At 35.7% G+C, this 27,804-nt stretch overlaps 2 protein-coding genes across 9 annotated transcripts in view; both read right to left on the bottom strand.

Annotated features, from left to right (window-relative positions):
- Positions 1-27,804, bottom strand: part of LOC143191481 (uncharacterized) — a 119,923-nt gene that overhangs the window by 5,865 nt on the left and 86,254 nt on the right. For 7 of the 8 annotated variants that reach the window (XR_013004519.1, XM_076396626.1, XM_076396628.1 and 4 more), the window contains exons 3-6: positions 1,103-1,345; positions 863-1,041; positions 550-714; positions 1-124 (exon numbers count right to left, since the gene is read on the bottom strand). Coding sequence is in view for 7 of the 8 variants with exons in the window: in XM_076396626.1 (XP_076252741.1) it covers positions 1-124; positions 550-714; positions 863-1,041; positions 1,103-1,345 (711 nt within the window). In the remaining variant the exon portion in view is untranslated. The remainder of the gene's footprint in view (positions 125-549; positions 715-862; positions 1,042-1,102; positions 1,346-27,804) is intronic. The other variant, XM_076396629.1, reaches the window with a different exon arrangement.
- The window catches only part of LOC143191492 (interferon regulatory factor 2-binding protein 2-B), a 34,260-nt gene continuing 9,441 nt past the window's right edge, over positions 2,986-27,804 (bottom strand). The window contains exons 3-5 of the mRNA XM_076396656.1: positions 10,971-11,234; positions 6,564-6,850; positions 2,986-5,389 (exon numbers count right to left, since the gene is read on the bottom strand). Of these exons, the coding sequence (XP_076252771.1) occupies positions 5,264-5,389; positions 6,564-6,850; positions 10,971-11,234 (677 nt within the window). The 3' untranslated portion in view covers positions 2,986-5,263. The remainder of the gene's footprint in view (positions 5,390-6,563; positions 6,851-10,970; positions 11,235-27,804) is intronic.

Here is a 27,804-nt window from a genome sequence, read left to right as displayed (position 1 = left end):
GTCTGCGCAGTGGTACCTATGCAAACGTTGGTTTTCGGAGGATCAACTTGGATTTCTTTGTAATCATTTACGACAGGGTCTGTGTTACAGCCACAACATTTCACTTCTTTCGGTATAGGCATAACTGCAATACCATAAGCATTAGTGTGGAGCAAATAGATATCTTTAGTTTTGTTCAATATTCGATAATCAAAATAGATTTTGATATAGAGAATTGCGTCCTTTAGATGCATTCAATAAATAGAGTGACCTGTACACTGTATGTATTACCAAGATATGCAGTATTATTAAATAAAAACGACCATAACTGTTTCTTTATAGATTTCAATTGGTTCTTTTATTTCTACTAGATAAATTATAGAAGCTTTATTGTATCATATATGTTTTTCCGCCCTAGTCTAGTTCTGATTATAACTTATTCACACTTATTTTTTAGCATCAGAATGATGAAAAGGTCATCATACAAAATTATTAAGTTATTAAATTTTTCCAGCATATTAGATCAGAAACGATACACCTTTAATAAAACTGAACAAAAAAAATTAATACCAGTAGGGGTAGCATGCTTGGGTGTGCTAATGGTGCTTTCGGTGCCTTCAGAAATAGTTTGTAGCTTTTCCTGCAATACTTCTAAACTGGTGCCGATCTCTGGTTGATCTTCTTCGGGAGTGCAACGGAATTTATTCACCCGGTACCCTTCGGATTGGTCATCTTCTGTGAAATTGAGATTCGGTCGATTTAATGGAAGTATGCATGTAAAATATCGTACTGTAATTTTGATGACAAATGATGACGTGTCAATCAAATTGAGTCAGATGAAAGGCTATTTTGCTGTAAGAGATTGTGTCCACCAAGTTCTTACCGAAACTGCTTCGTCTGGTTTTAGGTCTGTTATCCAAATCCGGCTCCTGGTTAACTGGTGTTTCTTCATGGGAAAATTCATTTTCATCTTTAGTATTATCTCGAAAATCTCCATCGGATTGCGACGTATCTGATGGTTTTTCCTCACTAACTATCTGTGAGTGACTGGCTATTTCAGCTCTATATAGACACAATTCATGTTATGATCTTGGTTAAATCCTCCACCAAATTAACGCATTACCCTTTCACCAAATCTTCCGCTTGTTTCTTCAGCTTCTTGATGGTCACCTCGATATCCGTACTGCTGTCGTTACTGGTTTCCGCGTAATCCTCAACGTTGACCGGTTTGATGGTCTTAATCTTGCCCAGGGCCTTCTTAACCTTTTCGATTAGTACATTGGCGTCTTCGATTTTCTGCTTGATGACATCATCACCAACAAGCTCAGCGTAAGCATTGATTTTTCCCATTGGCAGTTCATGATTTCTACAAGAAATATATTGCTAATAAATTTCTATATAAAACGAAAATATGAAATCTCAGCTCTGGCGAATACATACTGAATCAAATATATATTTAAATACTACTCATTTGGCATGGTATCCTAACATCGTTTTTATTAAGGCAATAGTTTTAAAAATCGCTCGTTAAAAATATCAGTATGAACATATATTGCTATTTATTTATTTATTATTTTAAAAGCCCATCAGACTTTTGGGCTATTTAGGGTCGAGTTACAATGTATTTTTAAATAAAGTATACAAAAATTACAATAACATTAAAAAATAATATACTATACAAATTACAATAGAGAAGAATTACAAAAGGTGTATTAATCCAGCGGCCGTTAAAAAGTTAAAAAGCATATCCAAATGCTTGGACCAGTTGTTTTAATGACCTTGGCATTCCGAGTTGCCGTCTCAGTACCTCAAACTTTTTACACTCCAGAAGGATGTGCCTGACACTCTGTTGTGTTTGGCATTCGTCACATTGTGGGGGTCTCTTCCTTTTAACAGATGCTCATGCGTTAGTCTGCTATGCCCTATTCGCAGCCGAGCAATGATGCTCAATTGGAACCTGTTGAGATTGTTAATAATCGGAGATTGGTGAAAACTCCCCTTGATTTCCCACAACTTGTTATTTTCCATAAGGAGATCCCAATTTAGTTGATCCAATTTTGTATATAGTTTTTATGTGTTTTAGCGTCTTGCTACTACTTCGTTACCGGGAATTCCCCTATGAGATTGAACCCATAGATAATTTATTCTTACTCCCCTCTTCTGCAGTGTTGTAGGTAGCTCTCTGATAGCTATAACTAGATGGTGAACTGTCTTTACTGAAATCAGACTCTCCATAGAACTCATTAAGTCTGATACCACAAGTATTGATGCACCCACCGACAGTACATCCGGGGCAGATAGGGCTTTATAAATGGCCAAAAGTTCCGCGGAAAAAATGCTAGTAATTGTAGGAAGCCAAAAGTGCTCCTCCAACAGTCCCGAAGTGTATACGGCACCAACGGAATCTCCCCGTTTAGAACCATCCGTATAAACGGCGAAATGATCTGGGTAATTCTCCTCAAGTGTCTGGCGAACTTTTTACAACGGAGAAGCTAATATATTCTTTGTTTAGTACCTTCATGGATAGGTCTATAGATATATTGGAGTACTGCCAGGGTGGTATTGCCGCAGTCCTGTTGACTGTAGCAATTGTAGTTTTCAGTTCATTGCAAATCCCACGAAATATTGATGACGGGCCTATATGTTTTCTTATTATAGTGTTGTTGTCTAGGTTGTTAGAGAAGAAGTAGTCGAACTGACTCAGCTCTGGATGAAATCTGAGTGAGCTTGCATAGTTCATGAGAAGCTCTCGTCGTGATCCAATTGATGGAATTTCTGCCTCACATTGAAGGCTCTCAACCGAACTGGTGTGATATGCTCCCAGTATAATTATCAAGGAGGCATTCTGAACTGGGTCAAGTCTCATATATTACTAATGTACATACATTTATTAATTAGATCCAATAACCAAAAACATATTTTAATATAAACTCGTTATCAAATATTCAATTAAATTGAATGATTTAGGAAAAAAGGATAGGGTTTTTAAAAACCAAACGCATCGTCTTTTTGTTACATAATTTTTATTTTTGACACTTACTAAGAGCAAATTGTATGATACAAGCCTTACGCAATTAATATATATTAAAGATACAATATTTTTTAGTTGTTATACAAATAAACAACTGTTGATAATAATATACAATCTGACATTGTCAATACAAATAAATGTACAACACTAATCAATCTGTGCATGTATCACAAATTAGTTCTCTCTTTTTGTTTTTCTCCAAATTCAAAACAAAAAAAACTTCAAAATCCTCAGCGGTTCTTCTGGTCGAAATTGTTTGAAAAATCTACAAAACAAGTTTCGTAATAAATAAGATCGTTCAAAAATCGGTTAAAAAAACATTAGAGACAAAGTATAGTAGTGATATATATCCTATGTACAATATATTTACAATAAAATGTTTCAGTTATATTTGAATGCTTTCCAACAGCTGCGATTTTATGTAAATGTTGTCACAAGAGAGGTTTTGACACAATACTGCATTACAATTAGAAGACATTGGATATTTGACTCTCTTTAAAAGTTGGTAATTTTATTAGAGATTTAAAGTCCATTAAGACACTATAGATTTTGATATTTACCATATTTCATAATAAATTATAATTCTTTGTATAGATACTGAATCAAAATGAATGATTGTACTTCAAAGTGCATAAATAAGAGAATATTTTTCACTTAATAAATATTAGGTAAAAAATTGATCACATAGTTATGTATAAACTTGAATTATAACCATTTTGAGGTCCGTAAAGTTACAACTAATATTGTGATGAACAAATTAAATTCTTAATCAAAATGACACAGACTGAAGATATTTACTCAAATTAAATGACTAGATCATGAATTATGAATAAGTTAAATTTGTAAGCACTTTGAGTAATAAATTCAATAAAACTACAAGTGAATTATGCTTCCAATAAAGACATGGAAACATGGTTACTAATGGAAATACAGGTAGTAAATGATGCTATTTAAAATGTAACAAATAATATGGAGTCAAATATTAACAATTCATCTTAATTAAATTATCATCAAATGTATGTAATGCATTTAATTTATAAGCAAATTCTTAACGAGTATTTGGACATAAATCATCAGCTGTTCCTCTAAAATGTTCGAACGCCAAAGTTCGAGTTAAAAATACAAGAAAAGAAAATCGAGAAAATTCCTCGATTTGTATATATTCATACTCAAAAACCTAGGGACTGTTTACAGCACAGTCCCCAAAACAGTACCTATGACGGATCATCAAACTCCCCTTCGATACGTTTACATTAAGTATTAAACAATGTTTAAATATGTCTCTTTTTTTTTAGTATTTTCTTAAAAATTATGAGCGAGTGTTTGAGTTCCTATGTGACAAAGTTCTTAACGAAAAAACTTTGCTCTTTTCGTTTTAATTATTATCTTTTTAAAATATTTCTCAACCATGACTAGTTCACGCCATCCCAATATTTAGTTTCTCACAATTTAACCAACAAAGAGTGCTCCATTTTGGAGGAAAGTAAACAATATTTATTCTCATGTATAATTTTTTGTATAGATTGTACAGAGTGGGCGCGGGCCCGTCAATGTAACAATCGACTAATATACAATACTCCAAAGCCCTATCTCCTCATAAACGAGATAAGACTAAACTAAAAAATTAAGTCTTCTTTCAAGCGAAGACCAACAAAGACTAATAATAGTAACGATAATTAAAAAAAAATAAAACAAACTTAAAAATAATATTCATCATTTTGTACATTTTCTGTTTGTCATTTTTTTTCTTCTGCATATAGCTACAACAATATTTACAAGTAAGGGTTGCTGAAAGAGTTCATCACAAAGGGGAACCTAAATATCAGAAAAAAACTCGACGACCTATTCTCGTCACACCAAAGCAACAAATCTCTCCCCGATCTGTCGTTGCGGTTTTTTTCCCTGCTATGTACAAGTCGCGTTCCCCCCGCACTTCCACCTCCTTCGTTCCCCGTGCTGTCGTCGTCGCCTAGCTCGGACGCCATCCCAAGAAGAACAAAATAAAAAACAAAATCGGAAATTCCACAGCCGTCTCCCTCTATTTTTCGGTTTGTACAGAAAAAAATCGCTCTTCTTTTTTGCCGTTCTTCCCGATCCGTGCGGCCATCATCAAAAAATGTGTCGAGCAATCGCCATGTGATTCTTTGAACCGTTAATCCAAAAAAATGGCTAACTGACGAGCGGACGTGCGCCGCCATCGTCAAATGTGTTTGGGTCGGTTGTAGTCGCGCGTCGCGTCTTCGCACTGTCCCCTTACGATTCCCGCTCCTTCTTCACTTTGTATTCCTCGCCGAGGATGGTCGCTATCTCGCCTTGCATGAACGCCCACGGCACGTTCGAGTTGGCCAGGGGACATTTCTCACCGCTTGGACAATACACCTGCAACAAGAATAGAGGAAATTCAGTACGATGCACCACCATGAATGATTCAACATATGTAAATAAATATTCAGAATCATTACTCCAGTTAACAATGTAATTTCCAACCTTAATTCATACCATCAAAAATTAATCATAATTTTCACTATTAAAAATTCAATTCTAACTATGAGATTCATAAAACAAGTTCATACAAATAAATAAAACATTTACTGGACATACATTTTATCAGCCCAGCAAATGTTTAAGACAATAGGAAAAAAAAGAAGAAAACATTGTTGTTGAGAGAGACTACAGACTTTAAACCAAAAAAGAAAGGTCTTTCCACAAAATTGTAAGTGGAGTGTTTTCTAGCAAGACTAAAAATATGAATAGTTTGATATATCTAGCTACAGGAATGAGATTATGTCTCAATGCAGTAGAACTAATATAAATTATAAGTAATAACTTAGCTTATTACATTAAATCACCAAAAATAGGAATGCCTTTCCATAAAATTGTAAGAGGAGAAGCCTAAGATAATATGACTGAAAGCAATTTAAGAATGAGCAAAGACATTTTGATGAACTACAGGAAAAATCACCATTATTTATACAAAGACTCTTCTAGCAAGACTAAAAATATAAATAGTTTGATATACCTAGTTACAGGAATGAGATTATGTCTCAATGCAGTAGAACTAATATAAAATATAAGTAACAATTTAGCTTATTACATTAAATCAGTAAAAATAGAAATGCCTTTCCAAATTGTAAGAGGAGATGCCTAAGATAATATGAATGAAAGCAATTCAAGAATGAGCAAAGATATTTTGATGAATTACTGGAAATGCCACCATTATTTATATAAAAACATTTCTATTAGTAAGACTACAAATATAAAAAGTCTGATATATCCATCTACAGGATATTATGACTGAATTCAGTAGTATAGGTAGCAATTTAATTTAATTCATTAAATAACCTAAGTTAGAAATGCCTTTCGTTTCCATGAGGTTATCTAATGAGCCATCATGCTTAGCACACCATTCAATTACACCAAGTACTCTCAAAATACTTTTAAAAATTAAGCATCATCTAGATATAGTGTTCAAGAAGCAATATTAATTCAATCAATTACGACAGTTTAGGCACAATGAACATTTAATCAAAATGATTATTAAGATCAAACCTACCTCAGAACCAGCTCCCTGTCTCTTGATGCTCTCCCTGCTGCACGGGAAGCAGAACTTGTGATGAGGTACGCTGGGACATTGGACGAAGTGGGTGTCCTCCAGGCGTTCCTGGCACAGGGTACACTTCAGGGTGGCGGTGGCGGCCGGTGTGGTGGCTGTGGCGACATTCTCGCCACCTCCGGCCAGGGCTTCGCTGCCGCTGGCCATCGCACCGGCCTCGGTCGAGGTCACCGTGGTGGAACTGACGTGCCGGGAACCGCTGGAACGACGGCTGCTTGTTGATCCAGCTGGAAAGAAAGGAAACATTTTAGAAATTTCAAAAAATTCTTTCTTTAGAAATAAAAATATTATTTTTTGATAAAAGGGGCAAGAGGCTCGTAAGTTCTGTACATTCTGATATAATACTGTCATCAAAATTTATCAGAACGTCACAATGTTGCTAAATAGATAAATAAAAGCGTCAAAACAATGTTTGAAGAAAAAAAGGTAGGTTGACGTTGGTTTAGCAATCCTTCTACAGTTATTCCAAGCATTCCTTGGTGTAGTTAAATGGAGTTCGGGCAAAGTATTAAGCTGAAAACTGTTAAAGCCACAAAAGGTCGATTGAAAGTATTCATAGACCTGTAGCCATAAACTCTTCCAATTAGGAAACATTCAAGCTTTGAAAAATATCCCTAGACGGTGGATTTCTGGTGCCAGCAACATAGTATACGGCGTGAGAACACCAAATGAGGACTGGAGTTGCTGTAAAACCATTTCATACAGGTATACTATGGAAATCTGGGTAGAAATATGATCAGACAGAAGATCAACAAAGGCAAATTGGCGGACGAAGGTACAGACGCTACTCAAAAATAATTTTATTAGAGCTGTAAGTTGTCCAGACAGGACAACGACCACATACATCCTTGTGATCGCTTTTTTTACGAAGAAGCAGGTTTTTCGACTGTTACGCCACTGATATTTCAGGACTCGTCGTCATGTATTTATTTAGAATAAACATCAAGAGGGGTTTGCTCTGTTTTCTAATAGATAAAAATCCTCACTGTCATTTTGTATCGCCGTTCAACAGGTCACATCTTCATCCCTTAACATTTTGAAGTAAATAAATAGTTTATTTGCGTTTCAAACGTTAATTTGACGAATGAAACGTTTGATTGTATATGGTTTTACAGAAGTAACAGAGTATAGAGGTAGCAGTAACAGTTACAGAGTAACGATTTTGAATAATCCGAACTTCTTAAAATGATGGTCTAATAATATTCCATGCCTTATTTTTACTATTTTGAATTAAATCATCCGTATGAAGATACTTCTCACGGTTACTGTAGTAAAGCCTGTTTCCAACGTGGTCCTACGGTCGGGATGGACATATCGAAAAATCCTTGAAGTCATAGACGACCATCAACAATACCGAACCGTTAAATAGATTCGATGTAGGCAGGCGGCGGTTCTTCGCATAGATTTTTAACGGTAGTTCTTTGGGCGTCGAACAACGGTTAGTCAACGAACGCAGGAATGTCGGGTACAGCTAGGCGAGACCTGACCGTCACTTCTTTTCGTTCGAAAGCAAAAGTAACGTCGTCGTCGTCGTCTTCGTCGTAGCGGAGTCGATTTCGGACGCCGGGCACGGACAAACGGCACCTATTGCATTATTTATGGCGCGTTGGTTCCCCTTAGGATTAGGCGCGTATTCGGCTCAGAATATTAAATTAAATTACGTCTACCGTCAGAACCTGTCGCGGCGATCGAAGGCACGATTCGGTTGTCCGGGAAATAACGTCGGTTTTCGTATTTTAAAAGCTACTTTTTACGACAGGCTAGATGACTATTTTTGGAAAACTACTTTATGACAATTCTACGTGTTTAATTTACCCGGAATAAAAGTTATTTATGCAAAAAATTAATTTCAAGGAAAAATTGACGTTTAAAACACTCCAAATCTGCGCCTGGTGTAGTTGTTTAGGTCTTATTTATACATTATTTGAAAACTTTTGTGTTATAGTTAGACATTCTAATGTGTATCAATGGTGTGAGAGTCCCTAATGTGTTTAGACATCGGTAAAAACTCGATAGATAAAAACAAGTTGTGTATTTTCACATTAAAATGTGGTTAAATCTTCAAGGTGCGAATCAGGTGTAGTTTAATCATCGGTAATTTGTTCACAGGTAAATAAAACTGTTGATAACATTTGAGATTAGACCTAATTTTTTGTTTATTGGGTATATGAGTATCTAATAACGTTGTTCTTTTTTCAATTACCAAATAATATAGAAAATTATATTTAATGTAATGTGATAGACTTAGTTGTACAAGCGTGCATGAAGTTAGATTAGAAGATTCGAATGTCAACTAGACTGAAGAAAATGGGCCTTTACAGAACATTCACTGCTGTTTCCTACTGAATGACCATATATTCTCAAAATACGAACAAAAATATTAAATTCAAGCCTTCAACAAGTGTTAATCAAATTCTATCAATGGTTAGATTCCAAAAAGTCAATATCAAATATATATAGTAGTTCGATGTACTATACTTCACCAGGTTAAGGGCAACTGATACATATTTGAATGGTTAATATGATTTTATCAAGTCTTTACAGCTTAGTATGTGCCAACTGGAAATAGAAGTATGAAACATTTAGAACAATATTGACATGCCGATGGTGTATGAATCCAAATGTTGTAAAGCAAAAGAAGCATATATCATAGCATATATAATTCATTCTCAGAACTTGATATCTTGATGAAGTATTGCAGTTGCATGTGCTTATAAGTTTGTAAAAATTTATCTAAATAAACTTTAAAATTACCATTTGTGCGCTTTATTTACCCAAATAATAGAAGGCAATTTGATCTTAGAACTTATAGTATATTCTTATTATAAATCAATATTTTTGTGAGTCTTTGTTACAGTTATCTATCATTTGTGCATTTTATTTACCCAAATATTACAAAGTAATTTGTTATCTAACCTATTGCGTTTTATTTATATCATATAGTATATAGCACGCCATCTGGTAGTTTAATTTTTAATAGCAAGGCTATAGTGCTTGACACCGACAGTATCAAATCATGGTTGCAAAGAAATAGATCATTTTATCTTTGGGAAAAATATTGGGGACATTTTAGAAGTTAAGTGGTCAACATCTTCCACTGATTGTTATCATAAAACGTGAGTTATTAATATTGCCTTTATGAAAGTATGACAGTTTATATACCTGACTACTCATGAAACTTTGTATGACCTTAATATGTTTAATAAATTTATCACTATGATTGGTGATGTCTGCTGTGATGTTTGGTACCTCTTACATATGAAAAATAGCAAACAAATTGCTGTAGTAGTAGTAGAAGAATACTTCAAAAGAAAAGTTAATGTTAAGTTAATGTAATGCATCTTGTATTACAAGTGTTTAATAGCATCAAAAATAGAAACAAAATAGAGAGAATCTTATATCCATCAGTATTACACATAATAATGCATAATATAGAATAATGATATTAGAATAGAAGACATAGAATTCTGCGTGTATTTATCTCTTTCAAGATATATTCTTTTTATTAAGTCAAGATTAAAGAATCCTCACATAATAGTGGTGATAGGAAAGGTCTTCGGTGATATATTGTTCAAACCTTTACAAAAGATAACAAAAAAGTACAGAATAATTTAAGTATTTCATGGCTACATGTATTTGGGGCAGTAATAAAGATGGCATCTCGAACCAAATTGTAATATTCGATATGAATTATCTTTAACAGTCAGTGGTTGGAGTAAAACTGTTTCTACAATAGATTATGATCATACTGTTTAGACATATGTCTACTTACGCAGGATCACACAGAAGTCTTCTCTACTATGGAGATAACATCAGATCAAACTGTTAGTTCAACAGCCCCTATATCTCCCTCTTGACTTGTATTTAATATTGTGGGGTACGTATTTGCTACGGTACTAACATAGTGTTGCATTTTATCTGATGAAGCAAATGTAAGTAATAGTTAACTATCTTTATTGAAATCAATGTTAAATACACTAATAGTTTTAAATAAAGCTGGAAAGTTTATTAAAGATAAACTGTAGATAATTTTAAAGGAGTTTTAAGTACTTTGCGGATAATTTTGTTAGATATAAATTTCCTAACTTAAAGTTAGTAAAGAGTGAAACAAAAACTCAAGAAATATTGGAAGGAAACTCAGTTTTGAGAAGTTCAATAGAAGATTCTTTAAACGTGTCAAGTGAAGAGATATAGTCGCTCCACTACTTATATTTAGCGGGTAACTCTAAAAAACGATTATTTATAGTGATCTAGTAATCCTGAGTTGCATGCTATCGAAATTAACTTATTTCGCAATGAATCTTGATCTGACATAACATTGTTCCTTTGTGAACATTATATACTGACCTGTAGAATTTGGTGAATGCTGGCTACCCCTGCTGGCGCTACGAGGCGCCGCGGTACCCGGAGGACTTCCACCTGCTGACCGTGGACTTCCCGGAGGCAGATTATCGGCCACCGACATAAGCGCTGCCATCGGGCTCTGTCCGGATCCGCCCTGAGGTTGAGCCGGGGGAGCACCCGGTGCCGATGTGTTCACGTCCGGCGGGGAACCGGTCCTGTTCAGAGGAGAACCACCGGAGCCGTTGGCAGAAGCGATGGAGACTGGTACTGTAAAAGACGGAGGAATTAGTAACGAAAACTGATGACAATTTCTGATCATAAATTTAAAATAGCTCGGACATAAAACAGAGTTTGAGGCGGTTAGGTCACGCAGCAATATCTAATTTTACGACAAGACGTTATTCGAGGCTATAACATAAATATAATAGTGTGTCGTACATAGTAAAATAATATAAATAACGTTAATGGTAATATGGAGGATTAACTTAATAAGCAAAACCAGAGAATTGTCTGAGACTACATTTTCGAGGCGTTTGACTTGTAGCGACCTACGAGGCATGTCGAATTTTACATCGTGGAATAACGGTCTACAAAATACCCAGAAATATAATCCCAGATGTTGAACACGGGCTTGTCGGATTTTCCACGGTTGCCTATAAAGACATTTTCAATTACAATCATAAACATAAAGTACATCCATGCCCCAACAGGATTCGAACCCGCGACTATCGCAACAGTAGGAGAACCGTCCTGTCGCCTTGACCACTCGGAAATTTCCAGCTCTATTTCAAAAATGCATTAATCAAGTCAAAAAGCCCAAATTAGTTACATTAAGTATGTGTATGCGACTAGCTTAGAATTGTTTTTACCTGGTATATATACAATTATATATGGAGCATTTGTGCTGCTGTCGTATTAACTTATTTACGTTTATATACAATATATAGTCTATTCAAAGTTTATTTGTATATGGGTCATCAAGATGTTTAATGTATTGCCTGCCGCAATTTCTAAATTCATTTTAGGATCAGACAATATTTTCCTTCTCATTTTATTCTAGTTAAAAAGACACACAATGCTGTCTGATTAGTTCGAACACGTAAACGAATGAACCTGTCAAAGTCGTCCGGTTGTCAGACGTATGCAAAATTCTTGAAAGCAATAGTGATAAAAGATCATAACTCTAACCTATAAACTATTATGGCTGTATAATTAACCGTAGTTTTTAGATGTACTATAATGATAAATTAAATTATATTTGATAACATTTTTGTTCAATATTTTATTTAGATTAGAATTTTGTTGTATGTCAAAGCCAAACCGAACTAAAACCAGAGTTGATGCGGCAACATTGCAACGTTTTGACTTAGTCATATTTTATACGTCATATATTTATATAAATATTGTTTTAATAGATTTAATGAGAAACTATATGTGGGTTTTTTAACGCCATCTTTGCTAACAACAACACTATAGCATGTTACACAGCGGTCCTCTAATGAAGATGTGGCATGACAGAATGTAGACATAATTAATCGCAAAAGCACGATACCGCTCCGAAGATTCCTAAATGTTCCCGTCCCAATTACCGACTTAATTACTGGAAAAATGACCATCCGTGAAACCGCCGCATTTCCGATTCAATCTCTCGCAAGCCCGAGGGAACCGACAACGTCGCGCGCGGCGTGACGCCATTTCCGTCGACCGTATTAGACCGAGGCGCGGAACGGGCAGGAGGGGGCCGAGCGGAGGCAAAAAAAACCCGCCAAAGCCAACGTCAGTCGTCGGTATCTCGGGCAAACGGAGAGCGAGCGAACGCGCACGATCGTCTCCGACCCGGCACGAAGGCCGCCTGCAGCGGCCTGTTACGTCACGCGATCGACTAAACCGGGTCACGTGACCGCCATGACCTCTCCTGCGCTCGCGTTCCGCTCGGCGCTACGGCCGCCGCCATGTTGGTCGACGTCTTTGCGAAAAAATGTCCACGACGGAGGGGGGCGCCGGCCGACGCGAGTACGGAGAAACGCCGGGCAGATCACGAAGGGAGGGGGGGACTCGTGCAGCGGGCGGCAACCGTGCAGTGACTAGCAGGAAAACTGCGACCGTGGATTGTCTGGTTCGTCGCCGTAGTCGTCTCGCTGGTGACGTCACTTTGTTGTGTAATTCACGTGCACAAAACACATACATACACGTCTTGTTTCCCCATCGGGCGTTGCATCCATCGCATGAGCTCTTGACTGCTCTTTCAACCCATATTTCGACTGTAACTGGCTAGACCTCAGTGACTGTTTTGCGAAGTATTTACAACTGAATATCATCGACAAAACAACTTCCTTTTCTTACTTTTATCTTGATTATTTATTTAGTTATATTTTAGAGTCTTTTTGTATCAATTAGAGTTTACATGGACTGGATCGCTTAACGTGAGCTCCTAACCTTGGTCCTTGGCGTTAAGCCTACTGACTAGCGAGTGACCAACTTAGAAAGAAATTTTCGTCGAATAAAGAGGTGATCGCCGAAACTGAGGCCTTGTTTATAAAGCACAAAAAGGTCAAATCGTACTACAAAAATGGTATCCAAAAGTTGGAGGGTCGCTATAATCAGTGTATCACACTTGAAGGGAATTATGTTGAATGAAAAAACTAATTTTGCCAAAAAAATGTATTTTACTATGGTAGGTCGAGGACTTTTCAATTGACCTGTTACATACATATTGTAAAAACTTATGTTAAACACTAAAACAGTGTTAGTCGAGAAGTAGAGACTAGTGATCCAGAATACTCCGGGAACAATGCCGGGTGGGATTCCAACCCGCAACTACAGCACTAGTAGGAGGAGCTCCCTGTTCCCTTGGTCACTCTGTCTATTAAGCCAGCTATAGGTACAAAAAGTCTGGATCGCAAGTTTTTGCAATAATGACTACCGAACGGCGCTTAAAGTTAAATTTTACCTAATATGACTGGAAATAACTGAATTAATGTGTTTTGATGTGTCGCTGAAAAAATGATTTTCTATAGATCATCAACTGCGAATAGCGATTGTACGAGAATTACTGAAGAATACCGGATGAAAAAAAAAACGATAAGAAACCAGAAAAAAATCTAGCCATATTAACAAAAGGTCGGTTTTAGTATCCGGACCACATCCCGAATGATTCAGAAAAAAACTGAAAAAGATTAGGTAATCCTAGGTAGGTGAATCATGTAACACCATCTGATTCGCTTTCCTATTTTAAAACAAATCATATTAATGAAGTAGAAACTGCATAAACAGAGATATGAAAGTCGGCAGTTACGTGTCTCTTGATGAAAATCTTATTTGCTGAAAATTGATTCATCGAACATTTCTAAAATAATTTATTCCCTATTTTTTCTATGCGTCACATATATTGTTCTTGCCGTCTCTGTTATTTCCTTCTCTTACATAACTTAATCCATTCTTGTTTCAATATATATAGTCATTTTTGTGTATTTTGTTCAGATTTCTCTCTGTCTGTCATGGATCAATTATATTTACAATCAATACATCAGTGTATAGCTAATTTGTTTTGTTGACTTGTATTGAACTGTTCAAAGTAAATTGATTTCACAACACGATCTGAACACAATTAAATCAGCATATATTTATATTTATGATTATTCCACTATCCACGCAAGTTAAAGAAAATATAAATAAAGATAATAATGGGTTTAAAACAGAATAAAAACAAGCTCCTGCTGACTATATATATGGCCCTATCTGCCTTGGAAGAATCACGGATTAGCGAGTCCATACTATCGGATTCTACGAGTTCCCTAGAGAATTTAAGATCGGCAAGGACAGTCCACCCTCTGGGTCCCCTTTCATAAAGGAATATCTGGAAATGAAAGAGCCGACCATCTGGCAAGTAGGGAAGAGGAATCGATCAAGTTAAACGAACTGTTCAGCAAAAAAGATGCCGAAGTCTATATGAAGGGCCTAAATAGGCAACTGACTCAATTAGAATGGGACCTTCTCATAAAAAACAATAAACTATGGAAGACTTTTTATCAATCTATAGACCATAATAACATCAGTAGATACAAGTCAAGCGTCCTCGCGCGACTGCGAATGGGGCACTGTAGACTGACACATGAATATTTGTTGAAGGGACAGCGCCTGCCCTTATGTGTTTTGTGTCAGATTCAACTTAGCGTCAGGCGTTAGGCCAAAAATATGATGATTTGAGGAGACAACTTGAGATACCAACAACATTGGAACCAATTGAATTGGTCCAACCTGAGCAACTGAATCTGCTGATTGACTATGTAAAGACCATAGACTTACTTCAACACTTGTAACATACATTTATTATTGTGTAATTGAAACATTTTATTGTATATATTCTACTGTTTATAATCTACTGTGTAGTATTGTAAGCTGTTAATGTGCATATAATGTATTGTAATTCACCCTAAATAGCCCAAGAGGCTGACGCTTAAATAAATAAATAAATAAAAACAAGCTCCACGAAAAAACCAAAAAACGGCTGTAATTTTAGGTGTTCTTGAATGTATATGTATGTGTCAGGAGAAAGAATAGTAGAAGTATAGTAGAATCCCAACCTGACGAATTTTTCATACTTTCTTCAATTTTCACAGGAGTGAGTAAGGTGAACTTATAGATTAGATTTTCAGTGAAGCTTTAAAGAAATTAGTTTAAAAAAGAAAAGAAGATTGAGATTACGTACTGAGATGCTATAAATTTATATGCACTAAAACTGTACAAATAAAAGGAATATATGATATGCTCAGTCAGTAAAAATCCAATTTGAACTTTTTTGGTTAAGCCAAAAACTCTTTCTTCTCGCCTGGTTAACGTCAGGGCTCTGAGGAAATAGATTAATTAAGATGGCATCATCTCCCAGATTAAAAGAAATAAAAGCAGGAAGTTTTTGGATCCACAAACTTGACAAAGTAAGCTTTAGAGGATGATTTTTCAAAATTCGACTAGTGCCGACATTAATTAAAGCCGGCTAGGTATTGGTTATGAAGATGACTGTGAAACACAGTTGAAAAGACCAAACAAAAATGGCGAAAAAACCGATATGCTTGTAAAAAATGGAATAACACAAGATAGGGAAATATGGAAAACATTTTAGAAACAGCAATGCACAACAGTTTTGAATTTGAAAAAAATTCTCACAATCCTAGTACTACAGCATAAAAGTGTTAATAATATAGAGGGGATCTGCAATATAGTTTTTTTTTTGATATTTACCATATTTATTAGATATGCTTAGTATAATCTTAATTATAAATTAAATTGCGTTGGAAACTATTTGCAGCTGTTTTTAAAAGCAGATAGTAGCTCAACACTTTATTAACAAATAAATAAATACCGTGTATATGTCAGGCGTTCATATTTTTTGTCCTTCTTCTGAATATCAACATATTTGAATCACGACTCTGACAGGAACGTTGGCAGTTCAATCAAAATCACGGTGGCGTTAAAATTGACCCAAAAACATTATCCAAAAAAACCGCATGATCGCACCAATGTGGAACAATATTTTTAATGATATAGAGTTGTTTTTTTTGCGAGTTGGTGTTGTCACATAGTCGCTGTTTTAACCTACGTATATGTCACGAACGAATGATTTACAGAGACGGCCCGTTCTAATTTAGGTCTCATGAGTGCGCCAACCTTTCGAATCGGGTCGAAGCCAGACATTTTTCTAAAGGTCAGCCCGCGCCGCTTGGTTTTATTCATCGTGTAATGAACTGTTATTGCCGGGCTGGCGGGCTTCCCCCCTTTCTCTCTCCACCCCGATCGTCGCATTAGACCATACGTATTTTTAGCTTTCGGTCATCGATCAATATTTATTTTGTGTGTGTGTGTGTGTGTGTTTGTGTATAAGTCCAGAATCAGGTGCCGGCCATTCACGAGAGGTCTCAACAGCTGCCTGTGGTCGGCACCTGTTTCCTGATGACCCATATCAAAACTGTCATCCGGCCGAATATTAATTCGTAGATAATTGGAGGGCTTATAATCGCTGGTAGACCTTGGCCATAACCAGATATCTTTTTGATGAGAGTATCACAGAGCGTACGCGATACATAAAAACATGGTAAAACATTTCTAAAAATTATTATGTTAATGAAAAATATTTCTCAATGATAATCTACGGCAGAAGGGCATTTTCATTTTTTAGAATTAATTTTAATTGCACAGACTATTATTCGTTTTGTTGAAAATATTGTGAAATGTATTATTATAATAGTAATTTAGCGCCACAGTGCTTCAAATCATCTACAGTTTATCAAAATCACTACCTTTTATTCAATTCCTTTTTTTTGGTTCTTCAGTTATTATTCTTTGAAATATATCTTTTTGTCACTTCTAGTCGACTTTGTCAGCTGAGGGTGTCTGGTTATAAAAGACCGAAGAAAAGTAACAATTGATCACGTACGAAGAAACATGTGAAGGGGACACAAGAAAAGAAACTAGTAGAAGTATTAGTCTTCAACCAAAAATATAGATAAATAAGATTCATTTAATATAAATTATATAATAAGATATATTTGTACAGTCCTAATAAAACAACCAATGCACGTCATAGATGACGTCAAATAAAGGTACTGTTCGCAGTACTAAAGTAGTTTTAAACTAGAATCGGAATTATTTTTCTCATTTTACTCTAGTTAAAAAGAGACCGAAACAAGAGCATGTAACCGTAACCATTTATAAAATTCTATTTATATTGGTACTGGTTGACCTTGTTGTCAAATATGCAAAAAAATCTTCAAAAGGATAGTTAGTGATAATAATTAGTCCAATTTGATGCGACAACAGTGCGACGTGCTGAGGTCACAAATTTGATGCTGTTTTATTAGATAGACTATATGTGCGTATTACTTTATTAGATTAGGATGGACATTAGATTTTCTATAATGTATAATAATAATAATTATTAATTAACAAGAATTATAAGTCGCAGGCTTGACATAGAAATAGCGCCACTTTCGAACGTTAATAACTTTCATAATAATACGTTAAAATTTCAACTTTCATTGAAATAATACAGTACACCGAGTCAAAATATGACAACGTATACAGCCACCGTACACCCTCAATTCCCATAGCACAAATTTGGACATCAGGCTATATGCAGACTTCATAAAAACACTTCAGGTAAAGAGGTTTAAGAGGTACCTTCTGGGCTAAATTTAACTGAATAATTTTTGAATTTATGAACAGAATTCTAAATCTTACAAGAGTAATTTTAAAATGACCATATCATACTTGCGATTCATTGAATGATATTTATAATGTGAAAATATAGTTCCTCAATGAAATTTTCTGATTATGCTATTTCCAAATTAATTGAAAATTGAGAATACTTTCATCTATACCATTAAAAACATAGTATATTAATGAATGATAATATAAATTAAAGTCTACAAAATGTTCTCGAAATTGATCGCAATTATTATTTAAACATACTTATGATTTCAGTAATATTAATGATAACAAATTGTAATAAATGCTCAGTTATATATAATACTAGTTGATAACAGATAATATATATATATATATATATATATATATATATATATATATATATAGCTATATAGCTCTATATATATATATATATATATATATATATATATATATATATATATATATATATATATATATATAGCTATATATATATATATATATAGCGAAATTGCTTAATATTAATACTACTATTTTATTAGCTTTTTAATGGAGTAATTAAAAATGTTGCTGAACTTCCTTTGATAAATAGTTTATACGTAATAAGATGTTGATTTATGTATATATATGCAACGAATTCGATAATATTTTATTGATATTCATATTAATTATGCATTTTTTGTTTTATTATTTGAACCTATCGAATGGAAGGACGTTCGGTATTTCAAGAAAATGGTGTTTCGAAACGGAATCACTTCGATTATCGATACGACAGCTGAGCAACGACCTCAGATGGCCAGGAACGGTATTTCGGCTGTGGTGGATAGAAAGTCGACCGACGCGGATCCGTGGGCCGAATCTAGCCGCGAAGAAGAAGCAGCGGCAGCTGAGGGGAAAAAATGCTCTTTTTTTCAACACTTGCCGGCGTGTCTCGACGGTCGGAATGTGTTACACAACAACAGTTCGTTCAACTCCTCGCGTAACCCACAAAAGTAACAGAAAACGTCGACAAACGTCCGATCTGTTTGCAACGACACCGTTCGAATAGTATTTTGCGTCAATGACGCCAGTCATTGAGGAATCACGTTGTCCATCTGCACTGAATATAATATCGGTATTGTCGTTCCGAAGAACATCAATGAGTTATTATATTTAGAATCAAACTAGTTCGAATAAATGATTTACATATTTAGGTAGAAACAATTTACAGTATAAGAAAATCGGCAACAATGGTAGTATGGGGAAAAATTCAATGACGCCTACGCGTTTTCCTATATTCCCTCTTACCCTATGTAAATGTAAACACTGTTTATTTCCTTGAGGCACAGCCGATAAAGAATCTACTACTTCAAGTATAAATGAACCATTTATACGGCTATTGTGTGTTATTTCGATGCTGACAACACTATTAGAGAGAAACCACTCTGAATGTGTCATTAAAGTGAATTTTAAATTATGATAATTATAATAGAACTAATAATACCACTAATACCAAGATTGAAATAATCGAAGTTCTTGTACAATTACTAATTTCGAGCACCTTTTGTTTTTGCTTCACTGAATCATGTCTCATAATTAGACAATATCAACATCAATACAAAAACTAAGTCTGAAAAGTCTAAAAATTTGAAAAAAAAATTTATATATTTTTTTTGAAGTCTGATATTTACCAACGAGGGTTTATTTGGACTGGACCTACAGTTTAACGTGGGATCCTAACCACGGTCCTCGGCATTAAACCTACCGACTGGTCAATGACCAACAACTAGATCCCAGAAGGCATCCGGTTTCATCCAGCCTGGTTACTGCCCTGACTATCGGATTTTCCACTGTTGCCTATAAAGACATTAACACTTACAACCATAAATATAAAGTACATCCATGCCCCAGCAGGATTCGAACTCGCGACTATCGTAACAGTAGGAGGACCGTCCTATCGCCTTGACCACTGCGTCAACGAAGCCAGCCAACAATTTCTTAAATATCTTCAAAGCATAGCCATCTAAGAGTATCTCTTAGTATGGTCAAAATGTCTATTTTCTAGAATAGCCTTAATTTTATGCAAAAATCTTTGTACTTTTTTTTAACTTGTTTTCAACTTATTACTCTTTGTACTTTGTTGGATAATAGTAGTACTTCTCTAGATTAAGAGATGCCCTTTTATATTTCAGATTACTTACTAGGACGACAATCATAACATCATATATAATAATAACTAGAGTTAATATGTTCATTTTATTTTGATAGATTCTTATAACATTAATATATTTTTAATCACTTCAGTGCAAAAAAGCACTTAAAACTCATGCTTCTAGAGCCTCAAATAAGACCTAGTCAAGCGTTTAAAACGTCACAAATTTTCAGGAAAAAAATTCACTCGCCTCTCTCATAATCATCATATCATGATCATATCAACTCTCTCGTAAAACCAAATTGAAGAAAACGTAGAGGCATTTCATGTAACGGAGTTCAAAATCCAGCGTGTAAACCGATCCAGAGCCTCTTTGCTCTCGCTTATTTCTCTTAGAATTGTCACAGGAGGGTTGTGCATGGATGGATTTAATATTTGTCAGCGTTCGCTCAAACGAGTGATCGCCAGTAACATCCGAAACTAGGTCAGTACCGTGCCAGTTGTCGCATCAAAAATAAACAGGATATGGTTTCAGTCTTTCCCTTCTCTCTTCCACCCGTAGGCCGATCGATCGATCCCTCGCTCTCAAGCCAGCCGCGGACGCACTATCGGAAATGCCACAAATAGAAAGGCCATTCGAGTTTATTCCTGGCAACATCCAAGGTTTATTGCCAAACGCCATTGCGCCCGTCCAGAATTCATTACGCTCCTCGAACAAAAAATTGTTTTATGATTTCCTGCAGTCCGCGATTGAAAAATCAAACGTTATTACTGTTTCTATCGACCAACCGACGGTCGCGGAATAATCGACGGTAGCGGCAACGTCGCCCGTGACGTCACCGCTTAGCTTTCACAACTGGTTTTGGAATACACGGTCCCCGGACGCGTGGAGTGGTCGCGTCGGGGTCAGGGGGGAGCGGCAGTCGTTGCGTAGCCGACTACCTGAGCGGATACCGTTGTTTGTCAGTCGCAATGCCATTTTTCTTGGCGTGTCTCGGGTTTTTAACCTTTCAACCGGCGTTGGGTCCTTCTTCGCCCGAGTCGCGGTGTTTTAGATAGGTTTGCCTCCTCGAAAGAGTCTGAATGACACACCGGGTCCGATATTGGACGGTAATATTTCGCGGAATTCAACTGGGAACGGCGACAACAGTGATGCGTGGTCGCTGCTCCAATTTTTGGCACATATCCGATTCCTAGGTAGGACAGGATCGATATCGATATGCGGGAACTGTACCAGAATGTGTGTAACGCGGGGGAAAAGGACGGATTTTTCCATTCGGGCGATATTGCCAATTTTATCGTATCCCGCGGTGTTGTCAGATATTACTAATTTTCCCTTTATATAGGAAATATTTGACATTGGTCAAAATAGGATCCCACTATCTATTATAAATTGATCATTTTGGCAAAAATCTAACTCCTGTCTCCTGTTCTACATCAAATATTTTATATTATTACGTAGGTAACAAAGTTGTGGCAAATCTAGACTGACTAATAGTGGCTATAATACCTAAACAAATACCTTTTTATGGTGTAATAGAACTACCACAAGTGCATTTGCGGAAATAAAAAAATTCAATAGTTGGATTTGTTGTAAACTCTAAGATCAAAATGAATTTCCTGTGAAAAGTACTTATCTTGAGTGTAATGCTCCAGTGAACAAGCAACGAGAATCAAAGGTTTTAGAATTAAATGAAAATAAGAAAATATCAATGGGAATAGCAGTAAAGGAAAAAAAAATAAATGTGAAATATGAAGAAAGTTTCAATCAATTTGTTATTACAATGATCGATAAAAACCGCAGCAAAGTCAAGAAAATATTAAAAAGTTGAAATGAAAACCTTGCTTCTCATTTTAGCGTAGCTAAAAAAAGAGACAGAATGATGTCTGATGCATGAGAATATGTAACTGAATCAATCTATAAAACTTAATTTGAGTACTGCTTGACCCTGTTTTTATATACAATGTTCTTCAAAACGTTTGTGATAATAATTAAGAGGTTATATACAGGCGTCTATAATAAACTACTTCGAGCAGGAACGAGATAACGGTAAGCCAGTAAAACACTTTAGAGAGGTAAGTATTGATATTATTAAATATTAAGTTGGTGTAGTTTCATGGGAAGTATTTTCCAGTTGCATTTAAAGTTAATATAAGCATTGAGAGTGATTGAATACAAAGTGCGGAACAATTCAGGTAGATGCCGAATCAAGGTGATCTGATGTTAGCGCTATTCGAGATCAGATTTATGAAATGTCACTCTTGAAAGTATCCATAGAAAACTTATGGATCTGCAGGTCTTTAAGGTATGTAAGTCATCCTTTTGAACACTGTTATGAAATACGGTTTAAATGGTGTTAATATAACTGAAGAAGTCTAATGGAACTTACAGGCATTATTTTTAAAAGAATACATTTGTTAAAGGAATATAAAATTTAGGAAGATCGGTTATTTCAATTTCTGCATTTAGACGAAAAATGGATCTTTGGAGTCACTCTTGGGAAAGACGCTAACAAAAAGAGTGTAAATAAACAAAAATTGATGGAAGAAGGTAAAATTTAGAACATTTTGATGAGGTTTTGTTAGTCATAATATTTTATAATAATTAACTGCAAGCCATAGAGTATTACTTATTCCTCCCTATAAGTGCATATTCAATTCAATCGAATTTATATTGGGATGTGGCCAAGAATCACTACAATGCTAAATGCTGGTCGAGAAGGATACATATTTATTCAGTATTTTTTAACATTAATAGAGAGGTACCATATATGCTTACAGTGGTGGTTCAAAACTAAAATTTTTGTCCTTGTCAAATACATTAGGGTTTCCAGTTTAGAATCTTAAATATGATGCTTCTTCACAGCTTGGAATAACCTCGTAACAAAGAAGACTCTTTCATAGATTGTGCATAATAATGAGACATTATTTATTACTCTGCTATTTCATTCAAGAATATACAAGATCTCAACTGTTTGAGACAATATATCGGAACCTCAACTTCAACAATTAAAAACACGGCGTGGAGTCCGTTCTCGCCATCGTCGTCAGCGGCGGACAGTCGGTCCGCTCGCTGATCCGCAAAGAGGCTTTCACTGGTTAGCGACTAACCTTGTGACGTCAGCGGCGGAGAGACACTCCAACCGAAACTATCGCTACGAGCGTACGATCGAGGCGGCGACGGAGGAGAGCCGGCAACGGCGCCCGCGCTGCGTACGAGCCGCCGCCGCGTTGCCACGTCCGCCTGCCGGATCGATAAAAATAGACGCCGAATAATTATTTTGTTTGTGTTTTCCATATCGCCGTCGTCGTCGGCAAATGGGGAACTCTCGGCTGATTAATAAGGCGCAAAACCGATGGAGTTTATCAATGAAAGATCCCTGTTCCGAAGCGGGCGAGCGTTAACACGCGTTGGATGTGTTCTTGAATCTCGGGACGGGATCGATTCCATGAAATCGTTCCTGGCGAAACACAAATGAATTTCTCTTATCTGCGATCGAAACTTGTTTATTTATATATATTATCGGTTTCTCAAGTAAGGGAATTTATATTTGATTACACCATATTTCTATTTTTTAAAACAACCGTAATCTTGTTTGATAAAGTTGACAGTTTACTAATCAATAAACAAATACCGTCTTGTTTAGTGACATGGATGATCGATCGAGTCGTAATTAAGTGAGTTTTCCGACGGGTGTGACGCTTCAACAGCTTCAAAACATTTTAAGTTTTAAGACAGAAAATACAGAGGACTGGAATCTTTGACAATACCGTCCTAGTTAACATAAAAAGTCAGGAAAAGAATGATATGGATGTTTTAATTGAACGAAACCATCGTGAGGGATACTTGAACAGAAACGCTACCAACTTATTTTGGAAAATGACAATTGTCCGTCACGTGTAAACTTTTTAAAACATACAAAAAAAAAAACATACTTTAACACATTAAAATGGGAAGTGCTATACCACCCGCCGTATTCTCCAGATCAGAAGGTGCGATCTGATTACTACTTGTTCTGAGACATGAGTTGTAACCTGGCTGAGCGCCGGTTCACTTCTTATGAAGATAACAAAAATTGTTGTATTCGCGTATAGCCTCAAAAGATATATAGTTTCATAGTGAACTCAAAAAACATAGTGACTACAAGATGGTCAATACTTTGAATAAGATACATTGTACCGATTTTTCACAATAAAGCTTCAAATTAAAAAAAATTAATTTAATTTAATCTAAATTTAATAATTAACGATTTCAAAACTAAAAAAAAGATTCAAAATTAAAGAAAATAGGTAAGCAAAAACATTCGGTATTCTGAATCCACAAATCAAAGGTTGGTGAATACTAATCAATACAAATGGTATAAATACAGTTAATTACTTAATGGTAAACAATACATAAATAATCATGTTTTATATTGTTTGTGTTATTTCTTGTTCAAGGTCAGCCACTCATCAAGAAACCCTCGTATTCATCTGTGTTTTTTATAAACTAATTATTCAAATTGGTGATATAAATAATAGAGTTAATTAGCTAAAGATAAAGGGTATACATTTGACAATTTTGACAACTGCTTACTGTTAAATGAGAAAAATGTCGCAAGAAATAATAACAATTGTAAGAAACTATTCTCCCTAAACATCACTGTATCACCAAGAATGATAACTGACACACGACTTGCATAATGACTCATGCTTCTGAAAAGTTAATTAAATTCAATAATCCTCATAATATATGCTAAAAAAAATCGAAATGCATCGACACAGCTGATGAGAAATGAACATTATTATAGGTTAGTAAACCAATCAAGAAGCTATTGAATAGGTCCTAGTCTACAGATACTGATTTATGACCAAAAACTATTCAAAATTCAACTTTAGAATGACATCATCACGGATTCAACTAAGAAATATATATTATATATATATATATATATATATATATATATATATATATATATATATATATATATATATAATTAAAACATTAATAATTTTAATCATTTAATTCATTCTAAACATAAGTTCAAACATAATCGCTAATGTATTTACTTGCAATCGAAAGTTCTCTGAATTTCCTATGTTTATATTATATTTATCACCATTGTTTAGCATCACAGCAGAGTACATTGTTTCGGTAGTTTATTTGCTCCATAATGACGAATACATTTAAGTAGACCCGCTTCCAGATGATCTAAGAAACTAATCCGATATGCCTCAGGAACGAAGAAAACATTGTATAGAGTAGTCTTAAGAACTCCTTTACTTTTTTATATATCTGATAAGTTAATAGCAAAAGTTTTCGCTAATGCATTTATTTGCAGTTTAAAATCTTCTAAAATTATTCCGTATTATACAACGTAAATTCTTTGACGCATCAAGAGGCACTGACACAACTGAACGCCATCGCAGATATTTGCTGACTTAGTATTTTAATGGGATATAATGTGTGTTACACTATACAGTGTTACTTACAATAATATTATTGAATAATAACAATAATATGGGTAACAAGTGGGACTACATTCCCTTAGAAACTATTCCAATCTACGAATCCATTCTGCGAAGAATTGCAACTTCCAAGGCCAAATCGTTTTGGTCGCAAGACAATACTCTGTGTCTGGCGGAAACAGAGCTGCTTGCTTGGACAACAATTAGTCACTTTGTATTGATCGGAAAAACGGTCAAAATGGGCCCCAAGCTATGGTAAAATGATTTTATAACACGATAACGTGCCGTATCACAAAACCGATCAAGGAAGCGTTGCACTGCGAAAGCACTTGGATGGGACATATCGCACCCGCCGTACACTCCTGACCTTGCCCCGTCCGACTATTAACTTTTTGCATCAATGGGACACGCACTTGCGCAGCAGTATTTCGTCTATTTCGAAGAAGTTAGAAAATGAAATGATGCTTCATCGAAATGGTTTTGCCCAAAGGACAAACAATTATTTTAGGGATGGCATCCATAAATCGCCTGAATGATGGGCAGTACATAATTTTTTCTATTTTCTTAAAAATTAAGTTGTTTTTTTTTCGAAAAATTAAGTTCCGGTACCCTCGGTATTTGCTCGATCATGACGAAAACCTTTAGGTAAATCTAACAATCAACAATTACAGTTACCCGTCGTCGAATAGATTTAGAACGTAAAACACACCGCTGGCGAGTATTAATCGAAAACCAGCGCGAGACCGGGCTCCAGCTCTGGCGAGTAAGGAGGCCCGCATAAAGGCGAAAGCTCAGAACGCCGCTGACGTCCGTTATTCAATCGAGCCGGGTCACGTGTCCCGACCGCTTCCTACGAAACGACGGAGGCCAGAGAAGAGAAAAAAAACAACACACAACAACGGCATTGCATTGGCGGCGGCAGCTACGATGTCGACAACGATGATCGAGATGGCCTTGGCAGAGCTAGACCGTCGTCGGCACATTTTCCACTACTACCATCGGCGAATTTTAATTTGGACGGCGGCATTTTGCTGCGCAATAATTTTTCGCCGTCCGATACCATTGTGCGGTAACCGTTCTCGCGACGTGAGTGACTCACGGCACGTTGGCGACGACGGAATCTGTGCGTTCGGCTTCGGGGGATCGGATGGGAGTCGCTGCCGGAACGGCGGAGAGCCCGAGGAGGCGGAGAAAGTTCGCCGTTTGATGATAAACAAAATCTATGAAAGTTTCCTTGATATCCTAGAGATATGCATTATATATTAAATATCTTATCTATTTGTTCAATATTTATCAACTATACTAGCAATATGTTGTTAATTAAAATATCGTGAATGCTACTAGAGCCGTGAATTAATTTTTAGATACAAGAATATGTAAACTCATTCGCTAATCGGGACCGGATGATGGAAATGCAGAGATGTACATTTTTTGGGTGCAAAGCGCCCTTGACTGGAAATAATTTAGCTACTTAGGAGTTTCTAGAAGAGTATCTTCTTGTCGTAGTTGATAGACCAATGTTATTGGAAACACCATTGTAATACCTTATATATACCTGATAGTGATCATCATAATTTTTTGTTCCCAAGAACTTTTTACGAATAAACAAAAGTATTTCTTACATTCAGTATTTATTAACTACACTACCGACGTGACTTGTTAATTAAAATATCGTAAATACTACTAGATACTTCACATAATAACAAAGGGATATATATGTCCTTCCAATAAAACAACCAATGCACGTCATCAATATTTATAATGCAACGTTGCCGGTTAGTTTTCTTCTATTTCGACTACGACCACAAACCACTAATGTAAATAAAATAATGAAATGGCTTATTCAAAGTATTGTCCATCGAAAGCCGCGATTTTCTCCTATCTTTCAGGTAACTTGCAAATTCCACCTTTTTTTTTTGGTAATTTCATAAAAAGTGAAGCTCTGCTCAGAATAAGAAGGAGCAAGGTCTGGAGAATACGGAGGGTGGAGTAGCACTTCCCTTTTTAATGTTTTCAACGATTTTGCAACAAATGGACGAATATTATCACGCTGAAGAATAACATTGAGAATATGTTTTG

This window comes from Rhynchophorus ferrugineus, unplaced genomic scaffold (assembly GCF_030347505.1).
Source record: "Rhynchophorus ferrugineus isolate W39M unplaced genomic scaffold, kcgeb_rfMv2 rfM2, whole genome shotgun sequence".
Taxonomy (NCBI): domain Eukaryota; kingdom Metazoa; phylum Arthropoda; class Insecta; order Coleoptera; family Curculionidae; genus Rhynchophorus; species Rhynchophorus ferrugineus.
Note: the sequence above shows the minus strand (reverse complement) of the source record. Positions and strands in the feature narration are given on the sequence as shown.